The sequence below is a fragment of the Fusarium proliferatum genome (assembly GCF_900067095.1).
Source record: "Fusarium proliferatum ET1 genome assembly, contig: FPRO_scaffold005, whole genome shotgun sequence".
Classification (NCBI taxonomy): domain Eukaryota; kingdom Fungi; phylum Ascomycota; class Sordariomycetes; order Hypocreales; family Nectriaceae; genus Fusarium; species Fusarium proliferatum.
In genome coordinates this window covers 1,565,341-1,591,230 of record NW_022194794.1, presented here as the reverse complement: position 1 = coordinate 1,591,230, position 25,890 = coordinate 1,565,341, and the positions used below count along the sequence as shown (strand labels likewise).

Genomic DNA, 25,890 nt, shown 5'->3' with positions numbered 1-25,890 from the left:
ACTCTAGTCGCTACCTAGTAATACATATAACCTCAATCCAAACCCATCCATCCTTGTCAACTTCCTGCTGGAAGTCCTTCGACATCCCAGCTGAGGTCGACAGCATTCAATATCCCCCAAGGATCGCCATCATCGAGGGGAATAGTATTTGCCGCCATCTGTGCAAACAGTGTTTCTTCGGTAGACTGCCATATCGGTGTGGAAATACGTTCTTGGAATGCTCTCAGATCGACTCGATTTTCCTCTGCGCTGTTCCCGAGGCCGATATCAGGTGAGGTATGACTACTCCCGGAGACCGTCTTCGTGTAGGAACCTTGGTTAGCTGGCGAAGATGCGGCTGATGAATTTGTTCGATCCGGTAGCGAAATAGCACCTGAGGCCATGCGGGGCGAAAATGATGCTGGCCACATACCCGTTCCTCTGAAGTTGGGATTCAAATTCAAGTTGAGAGGATCTCTGCTTCGCATATTGGCCATAACTTCAGGTCCAGGACTTTCTTTCGTTCTCTTTCGTTTGTTGGTTTCCGGATCTGGTCGATCCGCAGGTTCGACATTTCTAGCAGCGGCCCCAAGCACAGCTGAATAACACGTCTTTCCCAGCGACATGGCGCTGGCCACCTTGTCCAGTCTTGACTCTTCAGCATCCATCCGTTTCTCTTGGGTGAAATTGGAAGCAAATAAGATAGGCGATGCCCCAGTATGCCCCGCAACCGAGCTTCGGGCAAGCATGGGGATGCGCGACCTGCTTGGTCCAAAAGCGTTTCGATATTTCCTCAATGATGGTACTTGAATAACAGAGCCGAGTCCGTTCTTTTCGATGTCGAGGCATGCCTGCTGTAAGAACGTTCGTGTGATGGTATGTACACGTGCGATAGCTTCCATAGATTGGATTATGAGCTGGAAATTTGACAGGTCAATTGTGCTTAAGCCGTTGACCGGGTTCTCTTTGCCTAGGTACACGTAAACCGTAGTGGTACAGTATAGCGAGAGAGCAGACAATGGACTCTTCTATACAGTGGTTAGCCAAGATAAGAAACAACCAGAATGAACATACAAAGAACAGAGTACCGTTGGCGGTCAGTCGCATGATATTGACAATCTCCTCGGCAGCCGCTCGCAGGCGAGTAACGCTGCCCTGTTTGACATGATCGGGAAGGTTGTGTTTGTCCGCTTTTTCAACGGCAGCGTGGTGCAGACATATAATCGCGGCGTGAAGATTGAGGTTCAGATGGAGTGCTGATACATCTCGCACATTCTCAGGGAGGCGGAATTTCTCGGGGAGAAACATAAAAAGGCTGGATAACGTGTTGTCTAGATCGCGGTGTCGAGTCCAGAATGACCCATGCATTAAATCTTCATTTCTTGAGTCGGGCTTGGATCGGTGAACATGACGGAGAATGATTTTGAATATTTCACAAGTAAGGATGGTTCCAGCAAACCCTGTGTACTGAGCACCTTGAATTGCCTCATCCAGAAAAGGAGCATCCTCTTTGCGATCTTCGACAAATGCTTCTTCTGAGGCAGGAAGCCTTGTCGCGATCTAAGTCGTGGTCAGCATTGCTCAGGAAACGGGAGAGTATGCCATACGTCTTCCGAGTTAATCAGGCTCGGCCATCCTGTAGATATACTGCAATGTGCATCTGCAGCAAACACTCCCCAAAAGATTCTCCTTCGCTCTTCCAGTTCAGCCCATGTAAGGGGAGGTCCCAGTGCCGGTGGCATGCCAAGGGGATCCCCATCGAGACGGTCAAGTCCTATCATGTGGCACAGTCGTACGGAGTTAGCTACGCTTATGGTCGACCTCGTGAAAAGCAGGTGTTTTGCCTCGTAAAAGGCTATGAGGGCCCATGTCTGCGCGTGTTGGACAGATATGAAAGCATCCCCATGTCCCTGAGCTTGTCAACATTGACCTGCCAGGCACTCTCAAATCGCTCACCTTCATCATGTCTGCCTCAATGTACGCCCGTGATCGACGGTAAAAGATATCGTGGTACTCGTCAAACTTGGTGCTGCCAGTGGCTGCCAAAGCCCATATGGCATATCGCAGACACATAGGGGGTCTTCTGAGTAGAGGGCCATAAAAAGATTGGAGATATTTTCCCGGGTGGATAATTGGTATCATCCGATATTGGTTATGAAAGAAGATGTTGTTACTGTGAAGGTCAGCGCCCATCTTGGAAGTCCAAATACCGACCGTTCTTACAGTTCTTCCATGACATCGTCCGGCGGCAAGGGTTCAGTCATACCTAGACTCATCAACTGCGCATTGAGAGACTGGGGACTTGGTTGTGGATTTTGGACTATATTGGGCGATGTGAAAGACGAAAAATCGGGATCAGGCAGACTGTTAATTGTCTGACCTAGTCCAGGGGTAAAGTCCATGTCAAAGAAGTTAACGTTTGCCTGGGGTGGCTGAGTAGGACTCCCATCATCTGTTTTCTCCTCTGAAGAATTCTTATTGACCTCCTTGAGATAATCTTCAACTTGAGCTGAGATACATCATTAGCAACTCGTCATTCATGGTTACAGTATAACTATAACTGTTGGTTGTCGAGATACTTACCCAGGCGAGCCTCGAGTTCCTTGACATTTCTTCTCTTGAAGTTGGGCTTCCTCCGTGATTCTGGATATACACACTCATTTGAGACCTTGACACAGCGAGTGCACGCGGGTTTCGTGCGATCGCATTTCAACTTGCGGGCTCTGCAGGAAACGCATGCTAAAGGCTCAGTCTTTGCCGACTCAGGTTGGCCGGAAGGATCGGGCTCGCTTGTGTCAGGCGGCATCTTGATGAAAGAGTATAGTCATCCAATGAATGATAGTTCCGGTTATTCCTCCCCAAATCCCAAGTTTGCTGTCGCTGTAGAGTGTCGCGCGTGGTGGAAAAAGGCTGAAGATGGGGCTCAAGAGCCTTGTCAAATATGGTACAGGGTGAGAAGCAATCGAAATAGCAATTATCGTGTTATCCCGACGAGTAACAGAATACGTATGAAGGCTCAGTCACGACGGTTTTCACGATGGAGAAACGTATTACAGACATATTCACGTCGTCAAGCTTTGATGTGGTTTGCTGTTTGACAGACCAAATGTCGGAAATCTAAACTGTCCGAAGGCCGAGAGGCTTACGATAGCCCGACAAAGGTTCTGATGAGTCAGGATCGCAAAGAGCGAAGACGCGAGCAAGATGAGACCGAGACGTAACTGCCTTAATTATACTGTTGAGAGTTGAAGCAAAAGACGCAAAATGAATGCGAGGGCATGCCTTAGGAGCCTGCTACTCACCTAGGTAAAAAGAACCTTGACAAGTAATACTACTAGAGGTGTGCCTTGTTATTGAGGTATCGGTAAATGTTTCGGCTTCTTTAACCTTAACACTAAGACTCTATTAAAAAAACAAAAGAAAAAAAGAGGCTGCTCGTTCCTGCTTCCATGTGGCGCGGATAGGAGATAGCTTCTGCATCCCTTGCGTATCAGCCACACCTAAAGGCACCTTCCCAATGGAACATATCTTGTGTCTTGATTAGGTACCTTATGGCAGGTGCATCTAAGCATCCATACCTTTGCGGGAAAGCAGAAGCGAGAAACATACCTACCTAGTAGATAAGGTATCGTTTGCATTCTGCCATTCAATCCCAATTTGACTATGTACCTAGGTACCTAAGGTACCGGGTAAGGTATCGCTAGGTAGGTACAGACGCAATGTCTCCTACCTTATTGAACCCCTGCTAATAAACCGAGAAAACCTCTTGTCACTCTCACCAAGCTCTATCACTCTCGCCCTCTCTCATACCCACCAGAAAACAAATTACTGTACTTTTAGCCCCTCAATAACGCTCCACTGTACCGTATGCACCATACAGTAAAGGTATGGAGGACAGATGCTCTGTGTGTTAGCGGCCCGGAACACCCCAGCCGACAATGTCTCGACTTTTCTCCGCTAAGGTTAACTGGATCTCTTCCTGTGGCCGATGAGCATGTCACTTGGGCCTTTCGGCAATCAGATCTTCAACACACAACAGAGCACTCACTCACCTGGATCTTCAACACTATCAGCACCGCTCCTACACCCGCCCGCCCCAGTCCAATCAGCAGCTTGCTTGGCCCTTGGACTCTTCTTTCAGGGCGAAGATCAAGGGGCGAACTCAAAACCCTCATGTTTAGTAAACGTTCTGGACCATGGTCGTCTGAGAACAGAGATCAACGCACTTTGCTATTCTATTCTTTCCGACGAGGGTTTCAGCTCTTTCTCGTCAGTCTTCGTCATCATCACCACCACCGCTGCCAGGGGCTTCATCCGTACCATTATGCGAAAGCTGTTCGTATTTCAAGCGCTGCATAACTGATAGTCTAGAATTTGACTTTTCTCAGACCAGATTGACTTCTCAACGAAGTGTCAGGGCAGCATCATTCATCCACAACCCCAGTCACTGCGCTTTTCCATGAACAACACGCTTCTTGCCCCTTCGGTGCTGCCGCGCTACAGCCGGGATGAGACGATGTCACTGGGACATCAATGACGGTCGTATTACAGGGCTCCCACCACTTGAAAGCAGGGAAACAGTGGCTGTCATCGCCATCGCTCCCACTACCGTACAGTACATATTCAGGGACTAAGAGGGCACGGACTGACACGCCCCAGCCATATACATGCCCAAACAGATACGTACTGTGTGTGCGGCAGTGCTTTTGCTGTGCTCTGTCGACGGAAAACGCGGGCTTAAAATCCGAATGATTTGTATCGTACCTGTTCCTCCCGATGTCAGCTAGTCATTCCATCATCCGAGCTAGAACTTTGACAGGGCTTCTCGAGTTGCCTCGACGGCCACCAGACCCACTCCGATGGGCAGATGTGGCACTTAGCCGTCTGCTGCCGATTCGACAAGCGCTGACGATTGACAGCTAGGCTTCAACACTATCTCTGGAGCACTGGCGGTCCTGGAAGGCCCGGCCGATCACCAAGATCGACAAAAAGCACCTAGCTTAGTGGCAGCCCTAAATTGGCTTAGACTCTACGCCATTCAGGTTTCCACACTTCCAATCAGGTGGCGGCGTTGAGGCCAACGAGGTCAGCCCTGAGCAACGGTCCTGGCAACTCCAGAATCCAGAGACACAGAATCAAGCGCGGGTGTCGCAGCCCTGAAACGAAAGGCATTGGCGATGATAGCCTTTGACCACAACGTTAAACGCACAGATCCCGTTTCGCATGGACTTTTCTCGCTGGGAAATCTTATCCATGTCTCCTTATCTCGCGCTCTCGATTTACATCCTCTGCGTTTTTATCACCCGCCACTCATTGGGCATACGCTCCGCTGATCAACACAGTAGCCCAGGGTCTCGGGGAATAACTTGGCAGGGGAAAAATTGGCGATGTGGATTACGGAGTACCGCCTCGCCCTTCTCATATCAGCCCTGCCAGTATGGGATACCGTCTAAAATGACGGTGGCTTTCATTGTTCTGTCTGCGCATCTTTACACAAGCCCCAATGACTAGAACCCAGGAGCATGAGCGGTTAGCCGCATGGGTGTCTGCTTGATCAAGCACCTGCGTCAACAGCTCGAACCCATCCAATGTGGCTTTGTTAGAAGAAACCGCTTAAATTGCACAAAATGGGATGAACAGGCACGCACGAGCCAGTGAAGAAAGTCAATTCGTCTCCCTGGAATGGCTCAAGTTAGAGCTGAGAGGTAACGTTGTTCATTTTGGCATAATGGAGGCGGCTCTGGAGTGATTCAGGGATTGACGGTAGGGCCCTGAGAACCCATGCGCCACAGAATTTCCATTGAAGCCGCCTGGTTTGCAGAGGTAGTGAGGCGCGCTACATCTCAAACCTAGGCTCCAGTTGACGTTGAATTGATGCTCTGCAGCTGAATACGTCAAGTTACCTTGAAGCATGCTTGCCACGCGAAGAAAGAAAGATCCAGGTTGTCTCAGACCTTTCTTTAGCCTCACCGCAATGAGAGTGCTCGCATGCCAAAGCTCTGTTTCGGTTCAGCGAATCCGGAAGGGGAAAAAACGGTATCAAGGATATTGTACTCTGTAGCTCGTCGTCTTTGCGGCAACTGGCGAGTTGCGCCGCGTTGTTTACTGTGGTGTCAAAGAGACGAAGAAAACCCTGTCCAGCATCATCCAGCTTATTCAAGGACCCGACCGATGCTGAAATGTGGCCCACACTCATCAGCTTGCCTTTGAGACACCCAGTTGTGAACCACCTATCATCGCCCACATGCCACTTTGGCGGGCACATCAAGGATGTTCTGGGGAGCGTCATGTCTTTCAGCCACGCCACGCGGCTCGTTTGCTCCAGTGCCATGAACAAGGAAAGAGAGGGAAACCTGGTGAGCCACTCGCTACCACTAGGTCAAGTCATTCCAACCATAACGACCCCAATTCAATGTGCCCTGGGCCAGCGAAGCAAGACATCACGTCAAACGGCCTGTCGATGAAACACAAATGAAAGAATGAGCTTCTTAGTTCAACACAGGAAATTTAAAGGGACCAGCTAAAGTTGCTCAAATGATTCCTACTAGGCCTAGGGTATCATGCCAAGTTTCAAGTTGAACCAGAGTAATTTCCTCAAGAGTCCATCTGAGCGGTTGCACTATGCAGCCATAACGACTACTAGCCTCCTAGCGGTACTCACAGACGAGCATATGTACGAAAAAGGGTATGCCTCTCAGCCTAGCTGTCATCCAAGCCCGCCACAGACTGTCGCTGGCGCCCCTCATGGTCCACCAGCATCTTGCCGCGGCGAACGCCCGTTTTGTGTCATTTGCTCTTAAATCCGGAGGGAACTTATGTTGAAGAGTCTTGGTCATCAGCAATGGTCATAACATATCAACACTAGCAACGGATACCAGACATGCCGTAGCCGTACAGCCAAATGTTTGTGGGGTCTTTATCATGTGAGATTTGTTGAAACAAGCCAATGCCCGAATGACTTTCACGGCACAATACTTCAGCGACAGGGGCAAATAGAGTGACTGCTGCACATTATGATAACCAGAGCATACCATGAAGACAAACAGACAGACAGACAGACCGGCAGACTGTTCGCCTGATATCCGTTGGAGGCTCTGCAAAGCTGCCACAAAGACAAACAGTGACTGACTGGCTGTCTGTCAATTGACACAGAAAATGAGATCACGTCGGTCCGGTGTGTTATACTGATTGATGTGGAAGCTCGGCAAAACATGACTACTCGATCTATGTATGCATAGTCTGGTTGGTATTATTATCACTTTTCGTGACAGTGCATCTGCCGTCTTGTCTAAGTTGCTTGGTTTATGCTTGTTTCCGTCTGCTCACATCTTCTGGGGGGAAGTAGTCAGCTTTCAGGCCCTTTTGCATATTAGGTATTAGGCACCTGGACCGGTCACAAGTGGCCCTGTCTCCCTGTCGCCCTGTCTTCATTGCCTGGAAACACCCCCTCACCGGTCAATCTTGACATGTTTCATGCCCGCTGTGCATCCCTGTTCCCAGCTGGTCTGCATGCGTAGATCGTTCGACTGAACTTTATGTACGGAGTACAAGGAGATGGATGTCCTTGCGGCATTCAAGGCTCAGGGCGCTCCCAGAAGCCCGATGTGGCCTTTGCAAGTGCCGCAATCCAAGCGCCCTTGACCCGGCCCTGACAGCAATATAGTCGCTTGCAACCCGTCACAAGCCATGAGTTACTCTTTTGGGAAGGCAGCCGCCTCATGAGGTTGTCTAGATGTGCATGCAGCGGCAGAGGCGCACCTGTGGGCGTTGCTGTTGCTGTTACTTGTGGTGGTGCTGCTGTTACTGCATATCTTCAACCATGAACTATTGCCTGCTATTGACTAGTAAACAACCTGCCTCCCCGTGCTATGGATACCGGATACTACCTCCTTTTCCTTCTCACTGTCTTTCTCGTCCAGATTCCCTTCTTGGCGCCATGCATAACTGCCATTGAATGTGTGCTCATCATTGCTAAGTCATGAAAAAACTCGTCTTTTATGCAACCATCCAGCCTCCCACCTAAGCAGCTAGGTATGTTTGTATGTATGCCACCCACACCCTACCTGCCCCTTCTCCTGCTGCATCAGACTTCCAAGCATCGGAGAGTCTCCGTTGGGTGTGTCTTGCATTAACAGAGTCAGTGTCCTCGAATCCTCCGTAGCCCTGTTTAGGATGACAGAACCGGCCGACTGGCTCTTCGTTCAAAGACATTTCCAACACGGACCTCAACTTGGTCCCTGGCTCCCTTCTCGGAGCAAGGTCTCCTTTCCTCACTGAGACTTGGCAGACCTTGTCTACCTGATCGGATTTGAGGTGAGGTGGTAGTTGGTTTTATCAAACCAGTGGCCCCTAACATAGGCTAGCCGTTGCCGCTATACGTGACCAGTGGCATTCTAAATAGCCCCGGCCAAGATCATCCTCTCCATTGACTCCACATGGCTCCCCTAAATCTGCACTGGCAAACATAGGGATTTTTGGAGCGAGTAATAAGTGAGTGTTAGCGATGGTATTGGTAAGACTGGCTGACTGGCTGCCTCATGTTATTATATTGGTGGACCGGGGTCGGGAAATTCACGACAATTGGTATTCCCACTTAAGATCAAAGCATTCTAATATGGTTAGCTATCCTTAATAGGTGAATCAACTAAAATCCTACCGTGGCCCGTCCTGCCTGGACTTACACCCACCCATGCATGCATGCACAGACGGTAGGTCACTGTCGGATGGACGCTTCCTAATAGTGTGGTCTGTAGTTGGCTCATCCCTGATTGGCAAAGTTTTCCTTGTCTTGTAATTTGACTTGATTTGACTTGATTTGATTTGATATGATTTGACAAGGAAGGCGTCTGGTTCACCTTTTGCCAAAGTCATCATGAGCCCCTAGATTATCGTAGATTGTCCGCGAGGTGTCTAATCTTCTCTGAGTCCAATGCTTATCCGGGAGACCCATCCTCTCTTTATCCTCCATGCAAACGCTGTTATCGTATATATCGCGTTTTCTTCGTAGAAATGTTGATAATCGTCCTCCATGCTTTTTGTTCCCAAAGGTTCAATGGCTGACCAAAGGGGATAAACAACATCCCCACTTTGGATGGCACAAATACCCAAGGGATATCCCGTCGCTAAACGCGTTTGGAGGCTAAAACCTCAAACATGAAGAAGAAACAGTAGCAAGAACATTAGATGCGCTATTCCCATACCAAACCCGAACAAGGGTATCGCTCCGAAAAAACAAGATCGTTCAAATAATGTCCAATGCAGACCTTCATAGTACCTGAGTTTAGACGCTGCCCCTGCCGATGGTGCCAGGCCTGCGCTGGCTCAACGCCTCAAGTTCCTCGTCATAAGTGGCGCCCTCACTGTCACTTAAGGGTCCGGCGGGCTCTCGTTTGGAGTGGTCAAAGTCACCCCGTTCTGTTGTGGCGAGGACCTTTAGGTCACCGCCTCGAGCGCCCGTCATGGCGTCAGTTTCGGCGCGAGCGTTGTTGATCATGGCTGGCAATTGGCGACGTCGAGCATTGATGAACCAGTTTGAGATTTGATCTGTTGGTGGATATGTTAGTTTTCAGTCTTGACTAGGCCTGTCCGTCCTTAGTTTAGTCCAGCCAAACTTACTCATCTGCAGTCCAGTCTGTCGCATGAGATCTTGCTTTTCGTCCTCGGTAGGGTACGGGTGTTGAAGGTGTGCGACGAACCACGCCCTGAGCTTGTCTGTAGTCTCCTTGGGCAAGTTTCCTCTTCGCTTCCGTTGTTTGTTATCACCGCTAAGACCAGCAGAGCTCATGTCTCCAAATGGAACGAAATCTTGATAAGGTGTGTTATATGTGCCTGGAGTAAAAGGTGTCCGGTCATACGAGTGAGCTGATCCTGTGGATAGTGACTGATATCGTGTTGGGTGGTGGTAAGGATACCCATAACCGTTTTCACGGTATGGTGAGACGCCAGGCTCAGATATGGGAGTTCGTGAATGTGGCATCGACTGCTGAGGTGGTCGATAGCCGTCTGCAGGTGCTGTGCCACGGCCCACGGGTAGTTCTCGTTCCAAAGAACGTGGTGGGGGAAGACTGGGTAACGTTGACCGAGGCTCTGTTCTCTCACTGACTTCCATTGAGACGGAGTGGGAATTTGACCCGTTTGTCAGAAAAGGGCTTGTCCTTGTGGAAGCGGCCCAATTCTCCTGTGACCCCCCTTGGATAGGTAGGTGTGGTGAAATCTGTCTGGGTGAAGCTCGATCCGGACTGTAGCACAAGCGTGGTACTTGGCGGACTCTCTCCATTTCAACTTCACGCTCCATTGATAGCCGCCTTCTTTTGCTAGAATTGGGTGAGTGTATATATTGAGGAGATGCTGCGGGCAATGGTGGTGCGCCCAAGGGTGGCCCTGTAGATGGCGGCTTGGTGTTAAGATCATGTGGCGGCTGGGTCTGAAGCTGTAATTCGGGGAATGCCTGTGAGGTGTTAGCAAAACATAATGGCTTGCTTGCCGAACCGATGTGATGTACCTGTCGAATTGAAGGAAGTGCAACTTTGTCGTTTTCGGTCCTCGGTCGAAGTGAATAGTCGGGACATCGGTTGGTTTCCCATGGACGGGGCATGCCGAAAGATGAAGGGTGAGGAGAAGGGGATGCTGTAGCAAGCATAGACATATTGGGAAGTTGAGGAGCTGAGTGTGGTGATTTCGTTTCAGACTGTTTTGACAGTGAACGCCTATCTTCCATAACAATACGGCGAACAGTGCGAGGAGTAACCGCGCAGCGGTTATCGTGATCTATTGCCCGGTATGAATGACAATTCGATTCTCGATTACGATCAATGATGAATTGTACCTTGGAGTATTACGCAATGTGAAGTCAAGGAACGCTTGAACGATCGTCCAGTCCGCAACGTTGCTGATCTAATAGACAGTTCAGGAAACAGCAGCGTTGGTGAGTAAAGAGCGAAATCAGGCAAACAGTCTTGAAGACTAAGCCTGGTCGTATTACAAGAAGATAGTGATGGAGAGAAGGAGATGGTGGTTCAAGAGAGTAACGATGAGTCGGGGGTTATTTGCCGGTGGTGGGACGCCCAAGCCTTTTGTATATCAGAGATATAATGGCGGCGTTTGGCCTTGACGGTTGTTCCAAACCCCATGTAGTGGGGGCTACTCAACCGTAGGGCAACGTAGACGAGGGAGCCAGGTTAGGAAATGCCAGAAGACACAGGGCCATAAACAGTCTGAGCGGAGAATTTCAAAGTGGTCGGGGCTGAACTGGAGAAGTCGCAGTATTAGTGAAACCAACTTATCCAAGCCACAGACAACGACGTGGGAACAAAGCGTTGTGGACTGGGATGCCAGGATCTTTAAAGTAATACAGACAGGTACCTCTCCAAGAGACTTCTTTGCCTCGAGGTGTGGAGGAAACAACCTGACGGGCAGTCTAAACCTGAAGGGCTCAGGCATGCGAGCTTGAACAGGGTACACAGGGCGATCAAGAAGCCAGGGGGAATGAAGGATGGGGCAAGATGAAGAAACAAATGGCCTGGCTTGAGAGAACCTAGCGTCGTATCGTTCAGGACAAGAGAAACGTCACCAATCCCAAAACACCCATGAACAGCTTTGACAGGCTCGTGGTGGTTGCTGGGATATGGTCACTTCCTGGATCAGGGGTGGTTATCGACATGGAGCAGGGACTCAACAAGAGGCCAAGACCTGGCGCTCATGGCTCTTAGTTCTCAATTTAGGAACCCAGTTGGAGAAGCAGAGAAAGTTGTCCAGGTCCATAGTCCATAGTGGCTGACACACCATGGCGTGTGCGATTTGGCAGCCTTTTCGATGTGGAGTGTGGAGTGTCAGCTAGTTTTCGCCGCTTCCACCCCCATCTGCATGTCCCTTTTTATGTACATACGTTGTTTGTCAGGACGATGGAGTCAAGGCGGTTGAGAGAGAACGTGCGATGAATGGGATTGTCCTACGCGAGGACCAGACCGGAGCTTAGGGTATCATTGCATGTGCATCTGTCTTTACACGCGCATGCATACCGACACGAAAACAGACATATAAGAGTTTGTGGTCATGCTTGATAGTACCCTGTCCTGAACAGGCCAGACCACAATTTTCGACATGGGCATAAAATTTTTATCCCTAACTGGATCTGCATTTCCTCAACGTTGGTAAGCCTCTGTGGCTTGGCGCTAGATTGCCGACTTTGGTTGTGGTTGTGGTTGTGAACGTTGTAAAAGTAAGAAGCCACTCATAGTCTCTCACCACTGCTTGTGAGGGGATCACGAGATTGGAGCGCTCTGACCCAGGCCGATGGGTTTCGGGCTTGTGGTGCTATTAGAGTTCAAGAATGACGGATGCTCAGCGCTGGTAGGTGCCGTGACGCTCTTGTCTGGCTTTGCCTCTGGCTGATACAGTCTAGGTGTCCGGGAAATAAACGGAACACTTTTGGTGGTAACCACACCTAAGAATTCCTGATTATTTTCCGGACCCGAGGGGACAGTCCAGCCTCGATATTTGACGGGTGTCATCTCCATAGTTGTTGTGGCTAGGGGCAGCGCTAGAGCGGCTACGGCACCCGCCACTGACAATGGCATTTGTAAGTTGTAGATATGCTATGAATCAACCGTTATCCTGGGCTCGCTACCGTCAAGCAAGCAATTACACGTCAGTACCGGGTTGTGGATCGGCGTCCAGTTTTGTAGGCATCACCATCTCAGGCACTCAAACTGCACGGTAGAGTTTTAAGTAAGTGGTCATCGTCGTACAATTGTCATTACCCGTCTGTGCTTCGAGGCTGAACCAAACGACCTCGCAATTGTGTCCGTAGGTAGGGACCATAGGCTCCCGGCATTCATTGTGTGTTCGGCAGCCAATGTGGGGTTGTTGAATGTGGTCAGGAATGCCTTGCCTGCTTGCTTGTCGTCGTGCTACGCTATGTTTGTTTCCTGGATTTTCAGCAATCCTGAAAGGGGGGGATAAGCCCACTCATATCACTAGGATTTCTGACTGTGACGCGGCTTGAGCGGGTACATAGACGGGAGGCCCGTGGCGTCGACGGGCAGTCCAGGCCCAAGTCCCTGGGTCTTGGGCGGTCCAACAAGATCTTGGAATAAACGTCCAGACGCCGGGTTGAGTGCAAAGACACGCATATGTATGTGTGTGCGTTGATAAGTAAGAGATGGGCGACCCACACCTCAAATTCTTTAGGAGATGCTATTTCTTCGCCTTGTGTTGGTTAGACATCAGCCATGGGCCGGAGAGTTATTCGATCGTACATGAATAGATAAATTATGACAGCTTGATAGCCCTTGCACAAATCGCAGAACATAAACTCAACAACCTGTCAGCAAAAGCTTTAATGCGATTGGCTTGTCAAGTTATACGATCGTCGCGAAGATCGCACGGCGCCGGGACGTATTGGGATCACCTCCGGAGCCAGGATAGCCATTCTCGAAAGCCACGATTGGTCCCTAAGAAAACGGTTTGGAAGGGATTGCAGGGCAGCATGGCATAGGACATGTGCTGCTCGGCGTAGGTGCACTGAAACAGCAGGTATTGTAGCATCTCTAGGCTCAATACGGTCTGCCACCGACGACGGTCAAAGTCATACTTGCTCTTGGCACCTGAATGAAGCTTAAGTTATCCGTTTGAAAACATGGTATCAGTCAAAAAGGATTGAACGTTACACCGCACCGAGGCTTGCTGGCGCGTGCCTGATCTCGGCAGATGAGTCTCGAGCTTAAACAGGATCATAAACTCTGTTTCTCCTTCCGAGGTGAAGTCTGAAAGGTTTGAGGTCCAGGACCGGCAGGTGAACCGATGAAGTTGCACTCACCGTTGAGGTTGGCGTTTGTTACGGAGACGATGTGATGCTATTCCAGGATGGGGAAGCTGATCAAAATTCTCCACATCATGGTCCACATCATGGTCCACATCACGTTACCTTGCACGGGGTTTTGGAATGGAAGGTGCCTTGAATGCATACCGACCTTACCTCTTCCCTGGGAATACACATACGGCGGCTCCATATACATACATATAGATAGGCAGGTACGTGCGTACGGTCAGGTAAGTACTACCTAAAATAGGGATTCTCATGATTCACTGACGGGAGGCGCCAGTAAATTGGCCGGATCGATTTCCAGCTCGTATCTTGAACATCTGTTAGATTAGTACGTATAACCGATCATCTACGAATCTCTACGCCACCACAAGCCAGATTCATGCTTCGAGATTACCTACTGCAAGCTAACTCACTAACTGGTAACTAACAAACACTTGATTTCATGCCAAGAGGTATGCTGATCAGCACGCCGTTGAGCGGTACGTGCATCGTAACCACCCATCTCATTTCCTCAACGGTCAATCCATGGGCAAGATCACTAATCCAGGTGCATGCAGTTCAGACCACATCGGTTACAGTACCAGGGTCATCACTAGCGAAACCCTGGTTCTTAAAGTTATTTCCTTGGCATCGGCCGCCCAACTAGTCCTTCATCGAGATAAACACAGCACCTCGGGCTTGCTCGTTATTACTTCATCCTGTTCTATTATAGTCGCCATGTCCAGGGCTGCGACTCAGCATGCCTGCTAGGATCAACCCAACCGAGCCAAGCTGGATCTGTCTGTCAGAGCTGGTGTGTGCACAAGTCGTCGCCCCATTCTCAAGGCTTCAAACAAGGGTGCCCGGGTACACCTTGCCCACAGGAGTATCCCGACATCTTCAGCTGACCACTCATCTTTCATTTCGGAGTTGCGCCGGGCCTCCTCTTGCCGATCAACTTTTGCCAGACCTTCGGCTATGAATAAATCCCTACGGCAATCCTCTAGTCTATCCACATCTGTCAAACTGCACAACGGAGATGCCTCAGAATCCTTCCGAATCACAAACCGACGCACTGACAGCAATTTGGACATGCCGGAAGTGTGCAGAACACCCGCCCTGATCAGTTGGGGTCCCGTTGACATACCCTTTCATTGATGGCTATTGGGAAACCACAATAGGCCTGTGATTCCGTTACGCATTAATTTGAGACATTTTGCAGGATGACCATGACGGTTTTTAAGTCATGTTCCAACAAAGTTGGGCCAAGGTGTTTCTTTATTCGCTATGCATATCATCGTTCTAAAGAAGGTTGTTTGTTCATCGACATTGATCTGACCCACATCGTTGTGCCGGCTATGCAAAGTATGCAGGCCATGCTCCAGTCACACGCATAATGCTGGGTAAGGCCATTCCCATACTGTATATACACCTTTTTGCCCATGCGAACCCTGGCTGCTGGACAAGACGTGGTGGCTGCCTCCTGTCGCACCCCGCATGGCCTTCAGGCCCCTTGATGTAGGTATCTCACTGCGGGTGAGACAACCTCAGTTCGGTTGTTTATTCAAAATCATGTATGGTACCAATCCACATACCCTCTGTTGTTCATTCAGACTTTCGGTGTCCCTCCCCATAATGGACCGGAAGAATCCCAGGGATGCATTCGCAAGATGGGCTGCACTAGGAAAAGAGTCGCCGACACGGCACCCTGGCTGTCTTGTTCATCCCGTTCTAAACCTCCCAATCACTACTCATCGATCAGTGGTCACAGCCATTGACATTTTCATCTCACGGCAGAGCCCGTTGGTCGGGAGGGGCTTTCAGGGCACCCCTGACCTACCAGCTATTGGGAGCTGGCGGGCCCGCAAAACCAACAAATCTGGCGCCGACCAGATCTGGCTTTTGACATATTTTGCGGGACAACCCCAGTCTCATCTCTGTGTCACCATCCATCATTTATCTGTCAATGATCCATGAGAAGGCTTCGTGAGAATTAAAAAGTCTCCGTCCATGCCCACATTCAACCCGACAAAACTCACCGCCTTGCATGAGCTCATCGGTCTTGCTCTACCAGATCTAGGACGGGATCACAGCTCACAGTACATTACACAAGTCCTGAAGTGCTCTTTCCATAACGTGGGGGCGTTCTTCATCAGATGCGCCAAGTCTCCCTAGTGGTTACTGCTCCTGACAGCAGAGGAAAAAAAAAGCAATCTCTCACAACACCATAGCATGTGGACTAATATCGCCCCTTACCGCCACGGTTCAGGATCCAAAGTTGCCAGTGTCCAACCGATTGGATAGCGCTCAAGACTACGCCGTCGCTTATCTCTCTTTTTGCCAGGTTGTCCTTCGTCATAATGATTTGCATGTGCTGGCACCTATGCCATCAACGGCTTTCTGCATGCTCCAAACGATGAATGACAGCAATGCCGGTCAGATCCAATCTTCCTTCCCTTCTTGAATGTCCGAGCGAGCAAGTTTTACTTTCTCCTCTAGCGGAGGATAATATCCAAAGCCTGATATGCTTTCACCAACACGTGATTACCAGGCTAAAGACAGAAGACCGGAGTGTCTTTTTTTTTTTTTTTTGTAGACTTTCGGAAGACGTATGTTCTTCGTAAATGGATAGCCAAGGGTCTTGCAGGTTGTGTTCCTCCCTCACCAAGTACAGGCTCAGGGGACATACACAGATCACCCAGTATACGACTTTGTTTTGTCAAACTGATACACAAAGAAAAGCGGTGACGGTGGCATCGCCAGTCGAATAACCTGGGTGTCACTGGCCAAATCGTCGAAAACACTGGTTTTGAATCTGATTACTTGTCTCATATGATCACGCCAACCTCGGAACTCGTTGGTGGCTGTGACCGTCAGTCAGTATCAATTGATCGCAAATTCGGGGCTACAAAGATTCCGTGCAGGTCATCACATCTTGTTAAAAACAAAGTTCCCTCTACCTACTCGCATGACTCGTTCATGTCATATTCGCTCGATACCACGAACAGCAAGCAACATGATCCGCGGGGACACTCACCTACAGTTTAAAACATCAGGGACGGTAGAATTGTCTCTTTAACAGGGGCATCCTGGCAAGGCGGGACCCTCAGCGGCAGGCCATCTGAATCAACTGCCACATCGGATCCCCTGCATCTGGCCCCTTCAGCGATATACCTACAGCGATGAATCCATCGTGTGCCCTCCTCAGCGGCTATTGCGTTTTCCGTTACTCTTGTACACTTCTGTGATCTTACACGAGTTCGGACAGCTTTGGTCGGACTTTGACCAGCATATGTATCATTAATGCATTTCGGAACCGTGTTGCAACACAAGCCACTTGATTACTCCTTGTTGTGCAAGCAGTATCACCCCGTCTCGATCGAACGGTGTTCACCCCGAGGTCGCACTGAGATTCTGTTGAACGATATCAATCAGGATATCAGTGCATGATCGGGGGAGTAATTGCCTATGGCCGAGGTCTCTTCCTTTCCGTGCATGCATATTACAAGCTGCATAATACCTGTCATGAGACCATCGTTTATGCGATAGCAATACCGACTACTTTGGTCAGATGCATTATTATTATATGATGATGATTTTATGGCAAAGAAGCTCTGCCTGCCACGAAGCAGAGGGTAACATACATCGTGGGTATGTATCCACCATAAATAGCGAGCGAATTGACATTTGATTTTGACCAGGAAGTTGTGGGTGTCTTCGTCCGTCCTCTCGTGAGAGTTGCGGTAATTGTGTATTCGAAGGTCATACCCCTCCCTTCGCAGCAACATGTCTGGTTGGGATTTTATCAGATCTTTGCAAACTAATCAAGGGCCCAAGTTCCTGTCATTGTTGACATATGAGCAAGCGAACACCTGATCCTAGTCAGCGTTGTTTGTGAGGAGACACCAGGTTCATGTTAACTAACGTGTAACAGAAATAGAAGCGACTCCTGAGCAGACCATTGATTGCATCCTGACAAGTTTCGTTCTCTTTTCTTTTCCCACTTATTATCCCCTCCACTTGCATTGGTCATATTCACGTTCTGTCAAAGAGTCCGGGTATTCTCGCTCGACATAGCCCCGGTCAAGAGTCGCTAGGATCTCGTTGACCTGGTTCTGTTGTATGAATCGATAAAGGTAAATTTTGTGCAATTGACTGTCAGGCACCATTCTGGGCTAGGACGATCGGGAAATGCAACGGTGTCGGCATTGTGAAACTTCAAGGCTCATGGAAAGACATATTTTGTCCCGGTTGGCCATTCAGTTAACTCCGTTTGCAACAAAGAGGTTGGTGTGTATCATGGAGGAAAGTTTGCGCCTAGCATATACTAGGCCATCTATTGTATTGGATGTTATACGATTGCTCACCAGGCCGAGCAATGCAGCCCAACAATCCCTCCAACCCACGGCCAAAAAGCAACTCTTCAGGGTCATATGTATTTCGACCCAATGGTACCCACCGCGATAGTAGCGGTAGAAAGGCGTCTCCCAAACAAAAAGGGAAGCGACTGAGAGCTACAGTCCTGTGTTTGTCTCTCATAGGCTATATGCTGTCATGCCCCATTGTGTCGTGACACGATATGTACCGTGCTTTGAAGCGGTTGGCCTGAGCGTCCTGTCAGACGGACACCAAACCCATCTTGAGCCGCCGTGGCCGGGCTTCCCTTGGCCCCAGGCCACGGACCCTTTCCCCGGTTCGGCCTCTTGGTCGGCCATTTTTCTTCTTCAGCCGGTGCTCCGTGTTCCGCGCCAGTCTCGGATGATGGTGATTGATATTGATGAATGCTACGACATCTCAGTCTTTTGCTATATGGCTCCGGTTTGTGGGCTACGTCGCCCCTGTTCCCCAAGCACTCAGCTAACTAGGCACTTGAGTTAACCTTGAGCTTATGCTGGCTTTGAACGCTGCCTGAATACTACTGATACTACTCTGTAGTTGCATTGCTCAGATATGGGGGACCCACAGCCACTATCTCTTCCCCCTTTATAGACCATCCCGAAATCCCACAACCGACAGATATTGCGCTATTCGTACCTGTACAGCAGCTCTACAGCATGAAGCACTGCTTTTGCTGATGAAGCGTTGTTGCGTCCTGTATCTTTCCGCTTCACGACACTTCCTATATCCCCCTGACAAACTCTAACCAACTCGTGTTACACTCTACCATGACCCGAGGTGTCTTTTGCATCTCCTGAGAAGGCTTCCTGGCTTCACTCCCTTGCCTGTTGTCTGCGTACCGTCACACCGAGGTTCTCAGTTTCTGGAATATCGCGACAAGCCCTCTGTTGGGTAGTCCGCTCCCGTCGAGTTCCACGCGCCCATGCAACAATTGCCTGTGACGGTTTGGCTTCGTCGGCTGGCCGCGTGAAAACGAGGTCGTCCCGCTGTACACCATGGCATCGGCTGCGGTATCTAGGCTGTTGTGATCCCATCGATCAGGAGGCGTAGAACACTAAGGAAGGCCAAGGTAACTTGGCTCGAGTATCACCACTGAATACCAACTTGGTAATTTGCTATGATCTTCAGTGACATCCGGTGAAGATGCTGAAGCATCCTCCCGAGTGGCGACTGCCCGGTTGTAGGATAGCTAAATTCAAGAAACTATCATTATCACAATTGGTGGTTGTTCACACAGTGTTCATTCAAGAACAACTGCCGTATTCACATATGGCTATTGGAGTCGCTGTAAATTGTTATAGTGTTATCCAATCTCACGACAACTGTCATCCATAGATTTGTCTACTCGACTCATTTCTCACATCTCGAGCATACACTATGACGCGTGGGCACACATAGTGAACAGGGTGATCTTTTTCCATGATGAAAGCCAAAATAAGGGAGGCTAGAGGAACAGCGAAATTCCGGCGCTCATCATTAAAGGAAAATTAGCTGAGTTTAATGAGTAGGCACGAAAGAATTGCCCTTTGATTTTGTCTGTCGATGTTCAGGGACAACGAATAGAATGACGACCATTTGCTGGTGAAAGCCACAATGCAAACAAGCATTAATGTCTTTGATGATTTTCTCCCACTGTAACTTAAGAAGCAGAATAAAAAGACAGCTGGGAGCCTTGGATTTATGTCTCGCTCGTTATCACGAGAACTAGATGTAAACTCACATCTTTATCGCTCTATGATCCCCCCAAAACAAACTCCCAGATCTAATTGGAGATCGATCTATGCATAACACCTAAATCATAACCCGTGTGCCCTCGACTATGTCCTTCGGAACACCTTATTCAAAAGTCCGCTTCCTCGCCCTCTTCGAGTTATCTCGTCCGGGGATGACACTGTCCTTGTTTCTTTGCCCTTGCTTGTCATCTGGGGACTCCCATCTGATGCTGCCTCATCTCCACGAGGAACTTCGACATACTCGTCCGACTCTCGATTGACATTTGTCCGGTCAAAGTAACTATCAGCTGCCAATTTCGAATGACCTGGCTCATAAACAGTGGCTTCTGCTTGGGAAGCCTGGCCATCTCGAATTTTGGTCAGGCCGCGATCCAGGTACTCTACCATTTGCGCCTTGGTGACAAAGCTTTCGTCATCAGATCGTCCAACACCGTGAACGTCTTGTGCTTTCTTGAAGAGTGCAGGGAAATGATTTTGAAATTCACTTTCAAGGGTCTTTTCTTGTTCTACTAGTGCTGTGGTCCGCGCCTCACTATGTCCAGGAGATGAACTGAGATGACGTGTCTGGTCCTCTGTTTCCAATCGTGCGAAAAGGGCAGCAAGCTCCGTCTCATTGTTTGGTATGCCTTCACTGATAGGTGCCTCCTTGGGAGCCTCTTTCTCGGCATCGCGGTCTTGAGCGCGGTATACGTGTTTGCCGAATGAGTCACTGAACTCTCGATAATGTCCTTTCAAAATGAAGCATCGTCCGTGCCAGCCACATGCACAGAGCTTCTCCAGTAAAGTATCGGCTGAGGGGCACTCCCAAGGATACTCAAGCCCACGTGAGTAGAATACAATACATCTCGCTTGCTGCCAGTGTGAGAATATCCTCCGACTCTGTGCGTCGGGAAAGGCCCGCTCGATCATATCTAGAGACGCCGGGCGTAGGAAGGATTGGGGGGCACGCAAATGGATTGCGCCCCTGATGTGCGACCTCTGGAATTCTGTCGATGATCGAAGATCGAGTAAAAGACTTTGACCTGGTAGAGAGATGTCCAAAATTTCACTTAGATTCGCTGGCAAGATCATGTGTGGCCCTTCGTGAGCACCGGCTTTTGAATCTTCGACTCTCAGGGCTGCGAATCGTTGGGAAAAGGCGTCCCTCTCTCTCCGATGGTGGAACCAGACTTCAACATGCCACGGTTCTACTCCCAGGTTTGAAGCGAAAAACGCTTTCTGCCCATCATTGGGCAATGGCCCAGTCTGGTAGTATTCCTCTAGACGTTTCTCCACATGAGGAGAGAACTTCTTGGGTTCTGGAACATCAGAACCAAAAGTGGTACGTCGCAGAGCTTGCTGTTGATTCATAATCATCTGTCTCATCAGGTTTCCACTACCCCCCAAAGAGGACGACGACTGTTGCCTCTGTAGTGTGGTAAGAGATGTTGTGGAATGCATCGGTCTCATGGATCGCTGCGATAAGCTCTGAGGGGATGATCCGGGTTGTGATGGCATATGCAAGGGCGAGAGTTGCTGAGAAGGTGGGAGAGTACTCCTGACCACGGGTCCTGTTTGCCTGCCGTACGCAGGATCCCGAAAAGCTCCCATCTGGCCAGTCAAACCCGTAAGTTCGGTAGGTACAAATGTTGTGCCCGAAACACCCGAAATGAACGATGCGCTGTCATTTTCAGTTGGATAGCGGTTTGTGGGAACCAAGGTCGGCACCGATTGATTTCGGGGCTTCTGAGTCATTAAGTTATTCGATCGGATAAAAGCAACGAACGATGTGGCATGGTCTTCTGGCAGCAAGTCCCATATAGAGACCGGCATGGAGACAAGGAGCATTGTTGAGTGACTCTTGAAAACACCCTGAACCTTGACATATTTGGCCATAGCAGGGAAGGCGCCGAGCCATTGCTCCCATGCGTTGATATCAAGCCGCTGGTCATCCTCCAACGCCAAAGAAATCATGACATGAGGAGTATCTTCGTTGGGTTCAGTGAACATGTAGTCATTCCGTGAGACAGGCGTGGTAGAATCGGCCGCTCGGCCCGTCTCATGGGCCATCGCTGGTGTCGGTAGCAACTCAGGAGATGGCAAGTGATCGCCGCGAGACATGCGAGACATTTCAATACTTGGCGCTTTGTGGTTGGAAGTCATCATGAAATGCACAGGGGTCGATCGGGCCTCAAAGTATTTGCCATTGATGGTGATGGGTCGAGGATGTTTTAATCGAGCAAGAACCTCGGCGTGGAGCATAGCAGCGGAGAAGGCTCGGACACGCCACTCCTGAAGCACTTCAATAAGGGCATTGGTGAAAGAGTAGCGACCGGGATCAGGGGCAATGGCGTCCCAGCTCGAAGCTGAGATAGTCTCGGTGATACTGGCTCCGCTGGGAAAAGTTGCGCTTGCAGCCCCAGCACAGCAATCTAATAGAATGAGAACATCTGATAGTGAGCGTTCGAGTAGAGTCTGAATCGCAGACCATCTTTTCTCGTTAGACGTGTGGTTGTATGCGGGCTGAGGAGGGTCTTACTGAAGCCATGGCGAATTCGCCTCACGGGTACTGACAAAAGTTAGACGATACTCATGACATGCCTGCGATTAGAACTACTTACGCACACCAGGTGCTTTGCCGAGACTCGTCGATTCTGGCATGGCCACCGTAGTAGACCACGAACAATGTATCTTGGGACTCGTGATCCTTGATCAGCTGACCTATGCGCATCATCAACTCCAGATGAGAGTTCTCTGAAGGGATGGCAAATATGTCAGTATTAAAGCCATAGTCCTCACTCAAACACTTTTCAAGGTCTTCCAATTCAGGAATAACGAAGAGATCATCCGAGTTCCAGTGTAATAACAATGCTTGTACTTTGCTGTACCTGGCTGAGGACCGTCCACGATTAGGAAAAGCGCGGGCGGCGGACTGGAGAAGAGTTTAGAGATGGTTCTTGTGACGGATAATAGAGACTAACATCTTCAAGTCTTTGTGCGAATTGGCCGATGTGTTTGACATGAAAACTAGTACGGCTTGTGTCATGAGTTGCAGACCTGGCATAGTAATCTCCCCCACTAGATGCGGCCTAGGAAGTCGCATTTTTGTAAGTCACTGTCTTATGTTTGAACGAAGCAAAGGATCAGACACACCATAGGGGGGCCAGTGCTTCTTGAACCTGGACCTTCGACAGGTCTCCGCGAGCGTATGGTAACGTATGGTTGATGATCGGCCATGGCGTCCAATGCGCAACTTGTGAATGAACGTACGGCCTGTTTCGCGGACCGGCCGGAGAACTCAATCGCCTCTGTTGCAACTTGACTGCCGGCTCTTGGTTGTATCCACGCCCTTGGTCGCTGGGTTCGAGAATTGGGCAGCTCGGATGTGGTTCTTCTATGGTCTCGCCCTCAATGTGGGTGGGTATCGTGCTCTAAAGCTATAGCGTTTGTCGGCTCACTTGGAAAAAGGCATGATCGTGCGTGTCGTACAGCGTATCGTTGGTAGCATGCATGTATGTATGTATGTATGTATCTACGGCCGAGCGTTGTTTCACGGAGGCAGCAATGTGTATGTAAGAGGTAAATCTAGATTCTGTTGTGGTATTATCATCTCGACGGCAGGAGATTATGGAAACGGAAAGGGATGATCGTTGAAGCGACTTTCTTCAATTCGCGACCGAGGCGGCGTGTGGCAGACTCACCCGTCCCTTCCTCAAGTTTGAAATGGGACGAGTGTCCCGTCGGTCCCCAAATAAGCTTAGCGCCGAGTCACTGGCGGTAACCAAAGAGGAAGAGAGTACGAGGGGCAGAAGGGCTCGGGTATTGTGTGACACTAGCCAGTGCCTGATGCCCATACAATCCACGTGTACTGGGTACTTTATTGCTTCTTTCAAGAGCTTCCATTCGGCCAACCACTTCAAGCGTCGGTCACTAAAACCAACGTCACCTTTTGGGAGGAAGCATCTGCCAACCAATTCACACACCGAGCTCAACTACAAGGCGATTCACAAACAAGGCAGAAACATAAAATCTGTTTTTTTTTTCATTGGCTAGCTCGTAGCTCATCCTCCAAACGCGATCTAAGTCTACTCCAGAACTTATCGGCACGCGACAAGCTTCCTTGAAAGCTCTTAGGTCGCTCACTTCCATACTAAGCTCTTGTATACCTACCTAGTACCTAAGCAACACACGACACAACCAGGAGCAAGCATCGACTACCGCCATCATGCGTGAGCGTGTCACGTTTATCCACAACGACTATACCCTTGATCCTGAGCAGTTGGACAACCAAGAAGCTGGATTGCTTGGGCCTCAAATCGAGTCAGTCCGTCAGGATAAACTCACTATCCCCTTCGACGAGTTGCCTAGTGAGCTCACCGACATACTCCAAGAGTATGAGGCTCTTCATATCAGATGGGCTAGCCCTGTCAGATCCGAGACACTCGACCCTTTCACTTCACGAATTTCACCCGGGCTTCATGTCTATGTGACTCCGGAATCCCCAAACTCATGTAACCCGTACGTCGTGATCTCGAGTTGTGGCCACTTGAAACACTAATCCAGCATCCTAGAACAAAACTTTGCGGTTGGCTCCAGAGGTTTGGGCCACTAGCCTGTTCAAAGCCAGAGGTCAGTTCAATAAGCCATCTGACCAACGAGATGCTCACCAGTAACAGGCTTTCACCGAGTTTAAGCAACCAGCTACCTCCACAGCCCCGAACTTCTCATTCCATCAAATACTGGAAGATCTACACTCTTTCATAACCATTAGCTCCCGGGAGTTCTGCCCTGACCTGGACACTGTTTGCAATGCCCGACTACGAAGCTTGTTGACCGCGACTAGCTTAGACTTATCCTTTGATAAGTCTGCAAAGGCTCTTGTCGCTTCTGTGCTATGGCCTCTTCGACCCCAAACCGTTGCTGTTCCTGCATCGACGGAAAGAAGGGTTGAAGTTGGCATTTTCGTTAACGACCGCTCGCAACCAAACATGAAGGAGAACGAACTTGGTGTCGCTGGCGTTCTATCCGTACTTGGCGACAAGAAAAAGCCTTCGCCAACCATCTTCACTTTCCCAGCCCGACACCGTCGAGACGAATCTGTATTTACATCTAGATTTCTCACCCCCACAGGGCTTCACCCAACTCTCCAGCTCAGCTTCAGCTCTAACAAGCCTCCAAGTGACGAGGGCGAGTGTGTGCCATACGCATTCTTGACATTACCCAAGGCTATATTTGCGGATCGTTATCAACTAGGAGACGATTTGTTCCTGGCCTCCAAGAACTTGACAGCTTTGCGATACACAACCCTACCCGTGGACTTGGAAGCACCAGCATACACCACAGAGACATGGGGGTCGAGTATTCTGCTTGAGCTCGCACCACCTACCTCTGAAGAAGGGCAGCCGTGGAATGTTGAAATCCCTCTCCACCTGCGATACCTTAAGCCTTCAGTGACTGACCAAGCCGAGGCCGATGTTCCCTATCCTGCTGTCTTCTGGGCATGCTCCTCAGGGGAGGAGACGCTGGAGAACCCATTTGATCGTCTCCATATTGGCTATGACAATCTTTTCCCTCGAGACACTGCCTTCTGGCACGTCACCCCTCAGCCAGAGGGTGGGAGCAGACTTATGCACCGTGTCACCGTCCCTGTCCTTGAGCTCGAGGGCATAGATACAATCAGGTCAGGCACGGCAATTGCTGTTTTGCTAGGTTTTGCCTGGGTACTGTGGAAGCTGGTCGGTGTTATGCTAAAGTCCGAAGAACCAGTGCTCAAGAAGACAGTCCCAAAGAGGTCTAAACAAAACAAGAAAGCTTGAGGCCAAGTTACATACTGGTTTGTTTGGTCTCTGGTGCAATGGTGTAATATAGTATGTAAGAGAGATGTAGATGAGAATTCAACACTGATTAAATCAAGAGGACCAGGATTTTCCTCCCCTACTTGACTATCGGATTTTCGCTTAACTACGGTCTGAAACCCGCCTTAGCACCTACCTACCT

At 49.6% G+C, this 25,890-nt stretch overlaps 5 protein-coding genes across 5 annotated transcripts; 1 reads left to right on the top strand and 4 right to left on the bottom strand.

Moving 5' to 3' along the window:
- Window positions 1-56: 56 nt before the first annotated feature.
- FPRO_10784 (uncharacterized protein) lies at window positions 57-2,785 on the bottom strand (the record flags this gene model as incomplete). Its single annotated transcript, XM_031231785.1, has 6 exons — window positions 57-1,007; window positions 1,054-1,539; window positions 1,587-1,889; window positions 1,936-2,152; window positions 2,203-2,488; window positions 2,563-2,785. The coding sequence occupies 6 exons, from the start codon at window positions 2,783-2,785 to the stop codon at window positions 57-59; spliced, it is 2,466 nt and encodes an 821-aa protein (XP_031081787.1).
- A 6,474-nt stretch (window positions 2,786-9,259) lies between these two features.
- On the bottom strand, window positions 9,260-10,624 carry FPRO_10783 (uncharacterized protein; the record flags this gene model as incomplete). The annotated part of the gene is made up of 3 exons (XM_031231784.1): window positions 9,260-9,522; window positions 9,595-10,426; window positions 10,481-10,624. The coding sequence occupies 3 exons, from the start codon at window positions 10,622-10,624 to the stop codon at window positions 9,260-9,262; spliced, it is 1,239 nt and encodes a 412-aa protein (XP_031081786.1).
- A 1,615-nt stretch (window positions 10,625-12,239) lies between these two features.
- On the bottom strand, window positions 12,240-12,554 carry FPRO_10782 (uncharacterized protein; the record flags this gene model as incomplete). Its single annotated transcript, XM_031231782.1, has 1 exon — window positions 12,240-12,554. The coding sequence occupies one exon, from the start codon at window positions 12,552-12,554 to the stop codon at window positions 12,240-12,242; it is 315 nt and encodes a 104-aa protein (XP_031081785.1).
- Window positions 12,555-19,998: 7,444 nt separating this feature from the next.
- On the bottom strand, window positions 19,999-23,130 carry FPRO_10781 (uncharacterized protein; the record flags this gene model as incomplete). The annotated part of the gene is made up of 5 exons (XM_031231781.1): window positions 19,999-22,384; window positions 22,433-22,462; window positions 22,515-22,825; window positions 22,875-22,982; window positions 23,047-23,130. The coding sequence occupies 5 exons, from the start codon at window positions 23,128-23,130 to the stop codon at window positions 19,999-20,001; spliced, it is 2,919 nt and encodes a 972-aa protein (XP_031081784.1).
- A 988-nt stretch (window positions 23,131-24,118) lies between these two features.
- Window positions 24,119-25,709, top strand: FPRO_10780 (uncharacterized protein; the record flags this gene model as incomplete). Its single annotated transcript, XM_031231780.1, has 3 exons — window positions 24,119-24,411; window positions 24,465-24,522; window positions 24,570-25,709. 3 exons carry the CDS (start codon window positions 24,119-24,121, stop codon window positions 25,707-25,709), a joined length of 1,491 nt encoding a protein of 496 aa, XP_031081783.1.
- Window positions 25,710-25,890: the final 181 nt, after the last annotated feature.